Source organism: Xyrauchen texanus, chromosome 25 (assembly GCF_025860055.1).
Source record: "Xyrauchen texanus isolate HMW12.3.18 chromosome 25, RBS_HiC_50CHRs, whole genome shotgun sequence".
NCBI classification, from domain to species: domain Eukaryota; kingdom Metazoa; phylum Chordata; class Actinopteri; order Cypriniformes; family Catostomidae; genus Xyrauchen; species Xyrauchen texanus.
In genome coordinates, this window is record NC_068300.1 from 3,594,716 (window position 1) to 3,609,152 (window position 14,437).

Sequence of the window (14,437 nt, forward strand, 5' to 3'; positions counted from 1 at the left end):
CAGACCGTATAATGAATCATACTAAATTAACAGCTGTAATATAAATAGTTGCATATATTCAGTACATACTACATATTTATGATTATGTGCATCATTTACATTGATATGTAGAAACGTGCTAAAAACTGGTACTGTCTCTTTAAGAATAGGGGCAGTTCAGCGAGTGCTTCGTTTGAGCGCATCTTAATGAGAGTGGAGTCGAATGGCATCTGTGCTATGCTTGATTAGATGTTTGATCAACAACTGACTGTAAAGTACAGAAAGGAGATTCAAATGGACATTATTCAATTGCAAATGGATTGTGTGGATCTTGTCTTTGGACATGCGTTGCACGGCACGAGTCAAACCAAAGTTTTACCCTCAACATGCAATGAAAGGATCTCGCTGCTAAACTAGAAACTAGAATGCTGTCGATGCTGTGTGGCGTGTAGGGAGTCATAATAAAAGGTAAACATTAACCACCCACTCTCACTACTCAACGGGTCTACTGAGGTAAATGGGTAGTCGTGCAAGCACTATCAGGAAGTGTGTGTGTGCTTACAGGAAATGCTCCTGGCTTTGATGCAGGTAATGGGGGTGATGCTGATGTTCTGGGTTTGTGACGGTTCGTGTGTTTTCTCCAGCAGGTCCCAAACTTCGATGCTTCCATCTTCTTTCCCGATGAAGAAGACCGCCGGCCGCGACAGGGACCACTGACCAGCCGTATACATCTTCTGTGAGCACGACGACATGACGATCGGTCCGTTCTAAAACGTCACGGAAGAAAACTCTTTCATGATTGATGATAATATGTACTCTTGTTTTTTTATAGACTTCCTCTTGAATGCTTAATGTCTCGTCTTGCACTGAGGGTTGGAAATCCATTAATCCCCAATCAAATCATAAAAGACTTTAGAGCCATGAACCAAACCAACCAGCTAAGAGGTGAATCACGACATCACAAATGTTGATTCGAAGCAAAGACGGATGTACAAGACTGTGTACTTAGCGTCATTAACAGGGGAATGAACTACAATCCCCAGAAGCATTGCGGATGATGTGATCGAATTAAAAATGACTATAAAACTATAAGTAGGTATATCGAGGTGCCTTGTGGAAGTGGGTGATCACTGCAGAGCTCTTTTGGCGCACTTTGTGTGCTTTGATTCTCTGATTGGTGGATTTTCCCCCTCGGGATCATGGGTAATGTAGTTCTTAATCAGGAATTTTGCTAATAAACATGTTTTTTTTGTTTGTTTATAAATGAAGATGAAATAATGTGGATTGATGGCTTCAACAGAAGCATATACGTTAAGTCTGTCTTTATAAGTTAGCCTTAAAGAAGTATTCGCCTATGGAAAAAAATAGCTAGCTAGCATAGCATAGCATAGCAATAGCAATAGCAAGTTGTGACATCAATTAAAGGCTGTTGGCTATTAAATAAGGCAAACCCTTTTGATACGTCCCTTCCAAACTTACTGTTTTAATGAAGAAACATGTCAACGTTAATAGTCGAACCAATTCATGCCGTTATTAAATAGCAATCGAGGCACTTTATGGTCAAATATTTACAGTGTTTAAGGGACGTTTTATTCGGGAGTTTATACCTTTATAAAAGGCTGCATACAGAGCAAAGTTTGCTGTTGGCAAACAGAGCACAGATAAACGACTGGACAAACAAACGCTGTGGTGAAACATCGGTCAATCATCCAAACGCTGCATTGAGTATTCAAGCTGCGTTCACACTGCCAGAGACTTTGTCGCTGCAGGTCGCCAGTGGCTGGCGGTGAAGTCACTAGTGGGCGCTCCCACAACTGGTTGCCAGGTAATGTTTATAAATGACATTCACGGATGTCATTCCATTGCTCTTGACAGCAAATCGCTTTTCTTGGCGCTAAAAACAAACATTTTGGAGGGAAAAGACTCAATATAAATGGAATCAGTACATAAAATGCTTTATATCAAAGATGATTGAGAAACAAGGTGTGCTGTTTGCCAGAGCGGCAGTTTATCTGCGGCGAAAACATAAACGCCGGTCTGTCTGGGTCCACAAAACCATTCAATCTCGGAGTCAGCACGGCAAGTACCACCGGCTGGTGCAAGAGCTGCAGCTGGATATACCATATCCATATCATAGAGCACTGGAAAATTGCTAACAGCAAGAATTAGCCTTTCATCCATCTTTCCGTTACTGCAGGAGCTGAGAGAGAGAGAGAGAGAGAGAGAGAGAGAGAGAGAGAGAGAGAGAGAGAGAGAGAGAGAGAGAGAGAGAGAGAGAGAGAGAGAGAGAGAAGGATCACGTGAGCTCTCCCGTCTTCTCTCCTATTGGCTGTCGCTTCCGTAAGTCGCTCTTCATTTGAATAAATTTGAACTTGTCTCAACATGTAGTCGCCAATGGTCGCGACGGCTCGTGTCGCCGGAAGTCGCTGTGCTCTCATTTAAAATGAATGGGATGGAGTCGCTGTCGCTGGCAGTGTGTACGCAGCTTCACAAGACAAGATTTAGGAGCGAAGCCGTTTCATTGTTGCCCACGACAGGAAACGGCACAAAGGAAAGTCCAATTGCAATAATCTTGGGCAGTGCTTTTACTTGTCGATTATTTAGTACTTGTCAAGTACTCGATTAATCGGTTACTTTCCCCATCGTAGCTCACAGATGTGGGCATCTTCCAGACATATTTTAGTGCTAGAACTTTACATTTTTCTATGTGGATTTAAAATCTTGACCCAGTCGTGAACAAACCCCAACTCTGGAATTCAAGGGTAAATAGTTGTCGAATACAGACGTGAATGCAATTGATCTGAGTCTGGTTGTATTTGCTGTGATTCTGGTGTGACCTCACCATGACCCCTTCCTTCCAGATGGCAAAACTCCAGCTGCCAACCGTCAGAATAATGTCCCTGAAAAACGGAGAGCGACTCACAGTGTTCACCAGAGTATCGTGCAAGATGAAGCGGTGACTGGGTTTGGCACCTGAGAGATAAGACAGTCTCGTTAAAACACTTTTCACACTGTCACTCGTTGTGACTTAGGCAGCTCACTGGAGTTTAAAGAGTGGAAATGTGTCTCCAGATAACAATAGCGAGCTTCATTACGATCAAGCATTCACAGTAAATGGCCTGTGCTGTACTGACATGTAGCTTCTTTCCCCGCAGCGATAATGAAACACTATATCTTATAATAACAATCATGGAAATTACTTTAGTGTAATTGCCACGGGTTACAGGCTCAAGATGGCGGTTTGACCGAATTAGGTTTGATCTCTGCCAGAACCCTTCACGATGAAAAACCATGAGAAAACCTGTCTGTGAGAAACCACAATGACTTTCATTAACATTCAGAGAGACTGATTTGATGTTTGGACAGTGTGAGGTCTGTTTAATTGACTCATTGTAATAATCGTGTATATTTGGACTCTCGAAAATTGAGATTTTGACTTCATTGTTTTTATGTGAATAAATAAAGGTGCATTTCCAGTTTCAACATTATTTGTACTTCAGATCTTAGTCTGGTTGGACAAGAAAAAACGATTCATACCATGTGACCCACGTTTGGTTTTTGACCATTGATAATGGCTGAAATTGAAGAATTTATGTATGGTGGAGCCATATTGAGAGATTCATATCTCAGGGATTTAACAATATAGGGGCTTGAAAATGAAGATACAAAAAGGAAAGTTTGATCTGAATCAGAATCTAAAAGGATTTTAAGATATCTTGAATACTTCTGGAGTTACAGACACTCCAACTTTGGAAAAACAACACAAAACAGAGCTTTTTTCCATTTTTGGACTCACACCATTGGTGTATAATGTATCAAGAGGTGCTAAAGTCAACTGCTTTTAATAATAGACCTCCTTATCTCTGTGTAAAAATAAAATAATTACGTTGACAATTTACTAAAGGTGTTTTTTTTACCTGTAGTTTTGCTCCATATTCATAGGCGAAAATTGTAATTTTAATCCCCCTCTACAAAATAATGGATTGCTCCATAAATATCGATCCATGGCATTTAATATTTTGGCTTTCTTCATCATTTCTGTTTATCTTGCTTTAGAAAAAGTATCAACAAAATCAAAAATGTGGTTATTTGACCAATAGTGAGGTACTGTTGTTAACAGAAAGGGTTATAAATTCCTTTTTTATCCAAAGTGACATGCCATTCGCTTTCTACTGGGACCCCCTGGACCAGCTGGAGGTTCAGGTTCTTGATCAAGAGTGTAATGTTGATAATAAAACTCAACAACTCTCTCTTACAGGGCTTAAATCTTTCATTTACCATCCCAAGTCCTCAACCACCAATGACGCCGTCCATCTATATGCGTGTTTTTGTATATGTGGCCTTCGAATATGTTCTGGTTTATCTTACTGTACAGTCGTCCAGAGTCGTTGTCTTTCTCCATTTTCCAGTCGGTGTAAACGAGTTCTCCGTCCTGAGAGAGGGACAACAACACACCTTAGTTTTTAGATAAAACCTGATTTTAAGGGATATTTTATTGTAGCTATGTTATTGTATAGTACAATAAATCCATAAAGAGCAACAAGACACATTTTTGAGTGCCTCCATCCATCCATCTTCAACCGCTTATCCGAAGTCGGGTCGCGGGGGCAGCTGCTCCAGCAGGGGGCCCCAAACTTCCCTATCCCGAGCCACATTAACCAGCTCTGACTGGGGGACCCCGAGGCGTTCCCAGGCCAATGTGGAGATGTAATCTCTCCACCTAATCCTGGGTCTTCCCCGAGGCCTCCTCCCAGCTGGACGTGCCTGAAACACCTCCCCATCCTTACCAGATACCACCTCAAACCACCATTTTTGAGTGCCTAAACCCTCTTAACGGTGGTAAATTGATAATAAGATTAATAAAATACACCAATGTTTATCACAATAATCACAATAAACAATTCTGCCACCAAGTTAATCTAGTTCAGAACCATAACTAGAGGCAGTTAATGGGTGCAAAGCAAATTAGTATCGGATTTGAACAACACATTAATGTAAATGTTCAACTGATGTACGATCACAAATGTGTGACGGCTTCGAACGTGGCTCATCCAATCGGATTTCAGAGCTGGAATCAGTTTTCTAATATATAATTCAAGCACACAGATTAGTTTTGGGGACTCACCTCTGTGCCCACATACAGTTTAGTGCTGATGTGTTCTAAAGGTTTCTGCTCTTTGCCTGATGGCAGCTGCCCGAAACCAGAACCATCTTCCCGCTCAGAGTTCGGTGGAGGTTTATCTGCTGTAGAGACTAAAGAGAGATGAGACCAGAATCCTAAATGAACACTCGCCATGCATTATATATAAGTAAAAATGGTCTTTTTAGCTTTATTTAGCTTGGTTTGAATCAAAATCTATTCAGACCAAAATGGCCTCCAGAGTCAAGTTGGGTGAAAAGTAAATTTTGGACTGGTTCTAACAAACTGTAAATTTGAACCCATTATCTCTATAAAACACAGCAGCAGTGGCAGTGCTCGACTCAATCTGTCCGTCTGGAGCCCTGCTGTGTTTTAGTGGTGTGAGAGCGGCTGCACAATGTTGTTTCAAACACTAGAGCTTGTGTTGGGTCAGGGGCTTTGTGTGGGTCTGCTTATTTAAGAGAGAGCTGATCGAGAAGCACATTCTTTGTAGGTCAGACGCCTTCCTGTATAGAAACTCGCTCTACATCCAACTTCTGTTCACAAACATTAAATGTCTCCGTCTGATATGAGTTAAAGACTTTAAACCATTAATCAAAACATTGACTTTTACTCCCATAGAGGAAAATAAATGAGAGTTTAAGATTAACCCCAAACCTAAACATTGGACTGCCAACCTCACCATTCACTTGTATTTATTTATTTATTTATTTATTGATTTCTCCCCAATTTGGAATGCCCATTTCCCAATGCGCTCTAAGTCCTTGTGGTGGCGTAGTGACTCGCCTCAATCTAGGTGGCGGAAGACGAATCTCAGTTGCCTCCGCTTCTGAGACCGTCAATCCACGCATCTTATCACGTGACTTGTTGAGCCCGTTACCGCGGAAACATAGCGCATGTGGAGGCTTCCCGCACAACTCACCACACGCCCCACTGAGAGTGAACCACATGATAGTGACCACGAGGAGGTTACCCCATGTGACTCTACCCTACCTAGCAACCGGGCCAATTTGGTTGCTTAGGAGACCTTGCTGGAGTCACTCAGCACACCCTGGATTCAAACTCACAACTCCAGGTGTGATAGTCAGCGTCAATACTCGCTGAGACCCCCTCAACATTCACTAGTATTGCATCTGAGGCTAACGCTTCCTATAAAACCTCCTTTTATGAAAAGATGGTGTGGAGCTCTCTAGCGTTTTTGTTGCTTTTGTTTTATTCTCATGTTACTCTTTCCCGATCAGTTTCACCAGGGATGAACTGCTGAATATTCAGCAGAGCTTACCTGACCATTTCTTGCTGGTGTTTGATTATTCGGAGTTCGGACGTTTTATTAGACATCTTAGTTGGAGGCGCAGCAGTGCCCTACAGGGGGTCCAAACGACGCACGTGAGGGAGGAGAGCTGGCGCGCTTGTGAAGCTTCGTCAACATGGTTTGAGGACTCTGCTGCCTAGTGTTCATCTGGAAAATGTCCTCTCCCTCGCCAACAAAACGGACAAACTGCTTCTGCTCACTCAAACAAATAAGGACTTTTCTAACACCGCTGCTCTGTGCTTCACAGAAACCTGAAGCCACCCCGGAAGCCAGCAGTGGAACATGATTTTACATCACCGAAAGTTGGTGTACAGATGTAACAGCGTTGAAGAAGGTGTGCTATCCTAACTTAGAAGCACTCTTCAACAACTGCCAGCCTTTCTACTCCCTGCGGGAGTTTTCCTTGTTTATTCTGGTGCGTGAACGCAGCGTTGCAACAGCTGCCTTATCACATCACAGACACCCGGACTTACTTATTATTATTCTGGGAGATTTTAACAAAGCTAACCTCACCCGTGAACTGCCCCTCCATACCCCTTAAAGAGACAGAAATATATTGGATCACTGCTACACCACAGTAAAGGATGCATATCGCTCTGTCCCATGTGCAGCTTTAGGACTCTCTGATCACTGTCAGGTTCATCTTCTCCTGAGCTACAGGCAGAAACGAAAATCTGCTAAGCCTGTAGTTAAAACTGTAAAGACTTTGTAACTGTAAAACGTTGCTGTATCGGAAAGAAATTGGTAGTTTAATTCACCAAAGTGGCAGGTAGAATCACTCTGGACCACACACACCCTGCCCACTCCCTCTTTGAACTGTTGCCCTCTGGATGGCGCTACAGGGCACTGAACGCCAGGACATCCAGCCACAAGAACAGTTTTTACCCTCAGGCCATTTTCAACAACCCTTGTACCTCATAGTATATACTATATGATCAGATAGCTAGGAGAGGACAGGATAAGGTGTTATCTCACCTATAGGGTAGTCGACAGTATTATCTCTCAAACTGAATTTAAGAGGACTGTATTCACCGCTAGTGCCTATCTTCGGTAACGAGACCTAGAGCAGACAGAGATGCAATGTTTATTCAAAACTCATTTATTGCCATTTGGCCATTGACTCAATATGTGTGTATTATGTACTCGTATAAAAGGTTTCCAGGTCAGGTTGAGGTGTTTGAATGTATTTGGGACGCCGTGTGGGTTTTCTAGGGGCATTTCCTCCGTTTTCTTTTTATTTTTCGTTTCCGTCAGAGACTGAGTCGTGACGTGTGGAGCCCGTAGATCCCAGAACATCACACAGCTAAAACACACACACAGGGAGACAGTTTGATAGGACACTAGAATTAAAATAATATATGTATCTGTGTGGTGTAGAGTAGATTTATGTTACAGCACCAGTCAGGAGCACATGTGACAATCTGAGCGCTGATTTGACTCGTGTTTTCCTCTGGACTCCCTAATCTGGACACCTGAGACAGACAGAGAGAGAACAGAAATTGAAAAAGAAAGGTGCCATCACTAAATCTAGCTGCCTAAAGTCAAGATGAAATCACAATTGGGCTTAATAAATGTCCCTGGCCTCATTGTGGATGCTTCATCAAGCATCTGTTGTAACTCTATGTAGAGGACAGTATTCAGTAGTTGACCGTTCGCGTGTACCTCAAAGGTTTCCGGCAGCCACTGGATATCTGTGATCGGAGATCTGTGTCCATTCTCTATTCCAGACACAGCACAATACCGCACCACTGGAGGATCATTCGATTTGTCCTGCAACCACAAACACACAATATGGGGAATATTTAGGGCTTGAGCCCCGATGGTGCGAGGACTCTATTGTTCTTCTAGGCGTTTATAATCAGTTTTTTTGCGGGCCTAAACATACTCGAAAACCACCAGAAGTGGTGAAAATTGACATCTGATTTGGGGTTCAGAATGAGGTGTGGCAAAATGGCTCGATAGCGCCACCTGCAAACATTCAACGATGTGCGCTTTACACTACGTTTCACCTACACGTAGGAAAATCAGGACACATGTGTAACACGCCCATACCTACAAGAACGTCTCTTGGACCCATGCCCTAAACTCAACAGGAAGTCAGCCATTTTGTTTTTTCTCTTCAATTGTTGCTCAGTTTTTGCCATTTCCAGGTCTCGTACTTTAACGAACTCCTCCTAGAGATTTCATCTGATCTACTTCATATTTGGTGATTCCAATCTAAAGGCCTTGGCGATGCTACTTCTGACAAAGTTTGATGTTTCGCCATGAAACAGGAAGTTGTTATAACTCAAACATACAATGTCCGATCTACCCCAAACTTCACATGTTTGATAAGAGTCCCGGTGTGAACACATCTACATGCCAATATTCAGTTATAGTCATAGCGCCACCTACTGGCAACAGGAAATTACAGGTTTTATACAGTGATACACTCTTAACAACATTTAAGTGCTAAAAAATGCAAAAAGAAAATTGGAGTTATATTCCCCTGGCACAGCAGCAGTGAGGACCCATTCATCGCTGCTCACAGCTTTCATGTCCCAGGAGTAGATTTGTTTATTAAAACAAACAGATTTGAACTTTTGTCTTATTTGATATATGAGGGTCACATTAAAACTTCATCATATATTTTAGGTACTTCTCAAATGTCTTTTATGTATAGATTTGACTTTTTTAGTCCCAGATCCAGACTTTTAAAATTGCACTATGAAATATCTTATAAATATACAAATTACTACATTTTTAAGAGTATAATTATGACAAATAACAAACCATTTCGATATTTGTGTCAAAATGATTTCTATCAGTTTTCAAAAATTAGGACTGTCCCACGGGTGTGGCGTCATTTCCAGCACAGACTTCTATGAAACACAACACAGAATTTGAGATGTGCTGGAAATGACACATAAATCTCCTGTGATGCATGTACATACACTGTTGGGCATCGTTAGTAGATGAATGAAATCAACCAGTGAGAGTGTGAAAAATGTTTTTACAAGACTTTCTTGAAGTTCGCCATTTTGTCAGGTTTAGCTCTGTTCTGGGTGCAATTTTGTACATTAAGTACAAAACGGTGTATACACACCTTTAATATCTGCTGGTGTAATCTGCAGTGATTGTGTAATTGTGTTTATAGGTTTCAGTTAAGCTCCAGTTAATTAAATTATCTATAAACAGATGAACTCAGAGGTTACATGACCTACTGTGAACGACAGCAAGAGAGAGTCTCTGAATTACGGCTGTTTACACACACACACACACACACACACACACACACACACACACTCACACACACACAGAGTGATCTGATGACACCATATGGTTCATTGTCACAGTGAGTGTCAAGTTACATAAGAGATGTTTGTGTGAGTGGGTGTGTGTGTTTGTGTGTGAAAGTGTGTGTGTGTGTGTGTGTGTGTGTGTGTGTGTGTGTGTGTGTGTGTGTGTGTGTGTGTGTGTGTGTGTGAGCGTGTATTTATCACTTTGTGGGGACCAAATGTCCCCATAAGGATTGTAAAACCTGAAATGTTTGACCTTGTGGGGACATTTTGTCGGTCCCCATGAGGAAAACAGCTTATAAATCATACTAAATTATGTTTTTTGAAAATGTAAAAATGCAGAAAGTTTTCTGTGAGGGTTAGGTTTAGGGGTAGGGTTAGGTTTAGGGGATAGAATATAAAGTTTGTACAGTATAAAAACCATTATGTCTATGGAAAGTCCCCATAAAACATGGAAACACAACATTAGTGTGTGTGTGTGTGTGTGTGTGTGTGTGTGTGTGTGTGTGTGTGTGTGTGTGTGTAACTTACTAGTGTGTTTATGGTGTTTTTGTCACCACTGCGGGTGCCCTGCAGTCTCTCTACGTGTGCAGAGATATCCCATAATACTACCTGTAACACATGTTTACATTTACATTACACACATATGGACAGTTTCTGTGGCGTGCTCTTGAAAATTATTTCCACTTCGTCAGACTCAATTCTTCCAATACAAACTTCCTCAATATCACATTATGTTCTGTGGTAACTGACAGCACAGATGCTGGACATGTCTTTTTTTACCATCAAAGGAAAGAATCAAACGATTAGAAATAATGATTTCTGCTGATATGACGCGCATCGTATGATGAGAGTTAAAGATGATAAAGTTAGACGGCACCTGTCCGTTCAAGCAGCCGCCCGCGATGATATTTGGGTCTGATGGACAGAACTGGAAGCTCAGAACATCTTCAGGAGATTCCAACTTCAGCTGCAAGAATGATCAGAGACATCACCTTTACTGGACCCTTATACAGAGTTATAAATCCTCAATCTGTGGTGATGATGATGATGAAGGTCACCTGTGGGTTTATGGGGTCACTGAAGCTCCAGAAGAGAATGTAAGATGGGTTTAACATGAGTTTAGTGGAGTTATCGATCCGTTCCTCAAAAGACATTCTCTCTGTCATGGCCACAGCGATTACACCTGAAGTATTAATGTAAAAACATTACAAATATTGATATATTACATTTGTATATGTTAATTATGTTTGATTCATTAATTCACTTCATTCATTCATTTTTCTTAGTGGTACTTTATTAGTTTACACTAAATAACATTTTGCTCATATTAATTGGATTTTTTTTTTTTCTTGTGGTTTGTTTTTGTTTTTGCTTTTGTTTTGTTTTGTTTTGTTTTGTTTTGTTTTTGCATAAGTTTTTTTAGGCTTTGCCTTTGTTTAGGTCTGTTTTGGATTGCTTGGCTTTTGTTTATATTTTGGTTTTTGTTCTGCTTTGCTTTTTGATTTTTGTTTTACTTGTCTTTTGTTTTGCATGTGCTTGTTTGTTAACTCTTTCCCCGCCAGCGTATTTAAAAAAAGTTGCCAGCCACCGCCAGGGTTTTTGACGATTTTCGCTAAACTTTAATGGCCCGCAGAATATTTTCTTCCATGAATATATGAAGATGCTATATATCAAAATAAAGATCTGAGCCTCTGCTTTTAGGCAAAAAAGCATTTGTTCTTTTTTTATTGCCACTTGAACAGAGGTAGGTTTTGTCAAAAACAACATTTCGGACAAAAAGCTGAGAAAAAGGCATTTTTATCAAACAAGTGCTTTAGTATTAGTATGGTGTTCCACTTCACGTTTGAGACGATCGCAGTCTGTTTCTTTGATCAAAGAGTTGCGTACTCTTTCAAAACATGCGCGCGGGTCTTCCTTACCGTATAACACCTAAAACACGGATACCCGGAAAATTCCGTGTTTGGCGGGGAAGCGTTTTTTCATAAAACCCGGAAAATTCCGTGTTTGGCGGGGAAAGAGTTAATGTTTGGCTGTTTTGCACGTGCTTGTTTGTTAATGTTTGGCTGTTTCGCACATGCTTGTTTGTTAATGTTTGGCTGTTTTGCACGTGCTTGTTTGTTAATGTTTGGCTGTTTCGCACGTGCTTGTTTGTTAATGTTTGGCTGTTTAGCACGTGCTTGTTTGTTAATGTTTGGCTGTTTTGCACGTGCTTGTTTGTTAATGTTTGGCTGTTTCGCACATGCTTGTTTGTTAATGTTTGGCTGTTTTGCACGTGCTTGTTTGTTAATGTTTGGCTGTTTCGCACGTGCTTGTTTGTTAATGTTTGGCTGTTTAGCACGTGCTTGTTTGTTAATGTTTGGCTGTTTTGCACGTGCTTGTTTGTTAATGTTTGGCTGTTTTGCACGTGCTTGTTTGTTAATGTTTGGCTGTTTCGCACATGCTTGTTTGTTAATGTTTGGCTGTTTCGCACATGCTTGTTTGTTAATGTTTGGCTGTTTAGCACGTGCTTGTTTGTTAATGTTTGGCTGTTTTGCACGTGCTTGTTTGTTAATGTTTGGCTGTTTTGCACGTGCTTGTTTGTTAATGTTTGGCTGTTTTGCATGTGCTTGTTTGGCTGTTTCGCACGTGCTTGTTTGTTAATGTTTGGCTGTTTCGCACATGCTTGTTTGTTAATGTTTGGCTGTTTCGCACATGCTTGTTTGTTAATGTTTGGCTGTTTAGCACGTGCTTGTTTGTTAATGTTTGGCTGTTTTGCACGTGCTTGTTTGTTAATGTTTGGCTGTTTCGCACGTGCTTGTTTGTTAATGTTTGGCTGTTTCGCACGTGCTTGTTTGTTAATGTTTGGCTGTTTCGCGCATGCTTGTTTGTTAATGTTTGGCTGTTTCGCACATGCTTGTTTGTTAATGTTTGGCTGTTTTGCACGTGCTTGTTTGTTAATGTTTGGCTGTTTCGCACGTGCTTGTTTGTTAATGTTTGGCTGTTTAGCACGTGCTTGTTTGTTAATGTTTGGCTGTTTCGCACGTGCTTGTTTGTTAATGTTTGGCTGTTTAGCACGTGCTTGTTTGTTAATGTTTGGCTGTTTTGCACGTGCTTGTTTGTTAATGTTTGGCTGTTTCGCACGTGCTTGTTTGTTAATGTTTGGCTGTTTCGCGACGTGCTTGTTTGTTAATGTTTGGCTGTTTCGCGACGTGCTTGTTTGTTAATGTTTGGCTGTTTAGCGCGTGCTTGTTTGTTAATGTTTGGCTGTTTAGCACGTGCTTGTTTGTTAATGTTTGGCTGTTTTAGCACGTGCTTGTTTGTTAATGTTTGGCTGTTTAGCACGTGCTTGTTTGTTAATGTTTGGCTGTTTCAGCACGTGCTTGTTTGTTAATGTTTGGCTGTTTCGCGACGTGCTTGTTTGTTAATGTTTGGCTGTTTCGCGACGTGCTTGTTTGTTAATGTTTGGCTGTTTCGCACGTGCTTGTTTGTTAATGTTTGGCTGTTTCAGCACGTGCTTGTTTGTTAATGTTTGGCTGTTTCGCGACGTGCTTGTTTGTTAATGTTTGGCTGTTTCGCGACGTGCTTGTTTGTTAATGTTTGGCTGTTTCGCGACGTGCTTGTTTGTTAATGTTTGGCTGTTTCGCGACGTGCTTGTTTGTTAATGTTTGGCTGTTTCGCGACGTGCTTGTTTGTTAATGTTTGGCTGTTTTGCACGTGCTTGTTTGTTAATGTTTGGCTGTTTCGCGCGTGCTTGTTTGTTAATGTTTGGCTGTTTCGCACGTGCTTGTTTGTTAATGTTTGGCTGTTTCGCACGTGCTTGTTTGTTAATGTTTGGCTGTTTCGCGACGTGCTTGTTTGTTAATGTTTGGCTGTTTCGCGACGTGCTTGTTTGTTAATGTTTGGCTGTTTTGCATGCGTGCTTGTTTGGCTGTTTCGCGACGTGCTTGTTTGGCTGTTTCGCGACGTGCTTGTTTGTTAATGTTTGGCAGTTTTGCACGTGCTTGTTTGTTAATGTTTGGCTGTTTCAGCAGGTGCTTGTTTGTTTATGTTTGGCTGTTTCGCGACGTGCTTGTTTGTTAATGTTTGGCTGTTTTGCACGTGCTTGTTTGTTAATGTTTGGCTGTTTTGCATGTGCTTGTTTGGCTGTTTCGCGACGTGCTTGTTTGTTAATGTTTGGCTGTTTTGCACGTGCTTGTTTGGCTGTTTCGCACATGCTTGTTTGTTAATGTTTGGCTGTTTTGCATGTGCTTGTTTGTTAATGTTTGGCTGTTTCGCACGTGCTTGTTTGTTAATGTTTGGCTGTTTCACACGTGCTTGTTTGTTCATTTTTGGCTGTTTCGCACGTGTTTGTTTGTTAATGTTTGGCTGTTTCGCACGTGCTTGTTTGGCTGTTTTGCATGTGCTTGTTTGTTAATGTTTGGCTGTTTCGCACGTGCTTGTTTGTTAATGTTTGGCTGTTTTGCACGTGCTTGTTTGGCTGTTTTGCATGTGCTTGTTTGTTAATGTTTGGCTGTTTCGCACGTGCTTGTTTGTTAATGTTTGTCTGTTTCACGACGTGCTTGTTTGTTAATGTTTGGCTGTTTCACGACGTGCTTGTTTGTTAATGTTTGGCTGTTTTGCATGTGCTTGTTTGTTAATGTTTGGCTGTTTTGCACGTGCTTGTTTGGCTGTTTTGCATGTGCTTGTTTGTTAATGTTTGGCTGTTTTGCATGTGCTTGTTTGTTAATGTTTGGCTGTTTCGCGACG

At 41.2% G+C, this 14,437-nt stretch overlaps 1 protein-coding gene across 1 annotated transcript in view; it reads right to left on the reverse strand.

Annotated features, from left to right (window-relative positions):
- The window catches only part of dnai3 (dynein axonemal intermediate chain 3), a 34,614-nt gene that overhangs the window by 4,267 nt on the left and 15,910 nt on the right, over positions 1-14,437 (reverse strand). Inside the window, exons 10-20 of the mRNA XM_052091635.1 lie at positions 10,771-10,895; positions 10,590-10,679; positions 10,241-10,321; positions 8,094-8,201; positions 7,830-7,903; positions 7,575-7,734; positions 7,407-7,491; positions 5,105-5,232; positions 4,348-4,411; positions 2,822-2,952; positions 542-746 (exon numbers count right to left, since the gene is read on the reverse strand). Of these exons, the coding sequence (XP_051947595.1) occupies positions 542-746; positions 2,822-2,952; positions 4,348-4,411; positions 5,105-5,232; positions 7,407-7,491; positions 7,575-7,734; positions 7,830-7,903; positions 8,094-8,201; positions 10,241-10,321; positions 10,590-10,679; positions 10,771-10,895 (1,251 nt within the window). The remainder of the gene's footprint in view (positions 1-541; positions 747-2,821; positions 2,953-4,347; positions 4,412-5,104; positions 5,233-7,406; positions 7,492-7,574; positions 7,735-7,829; positions 7,904-8,093; positions 8,202-10,240; positions 10,322-10,589; positions 10,680-10,770; positions 10,896-14,437) is intronic.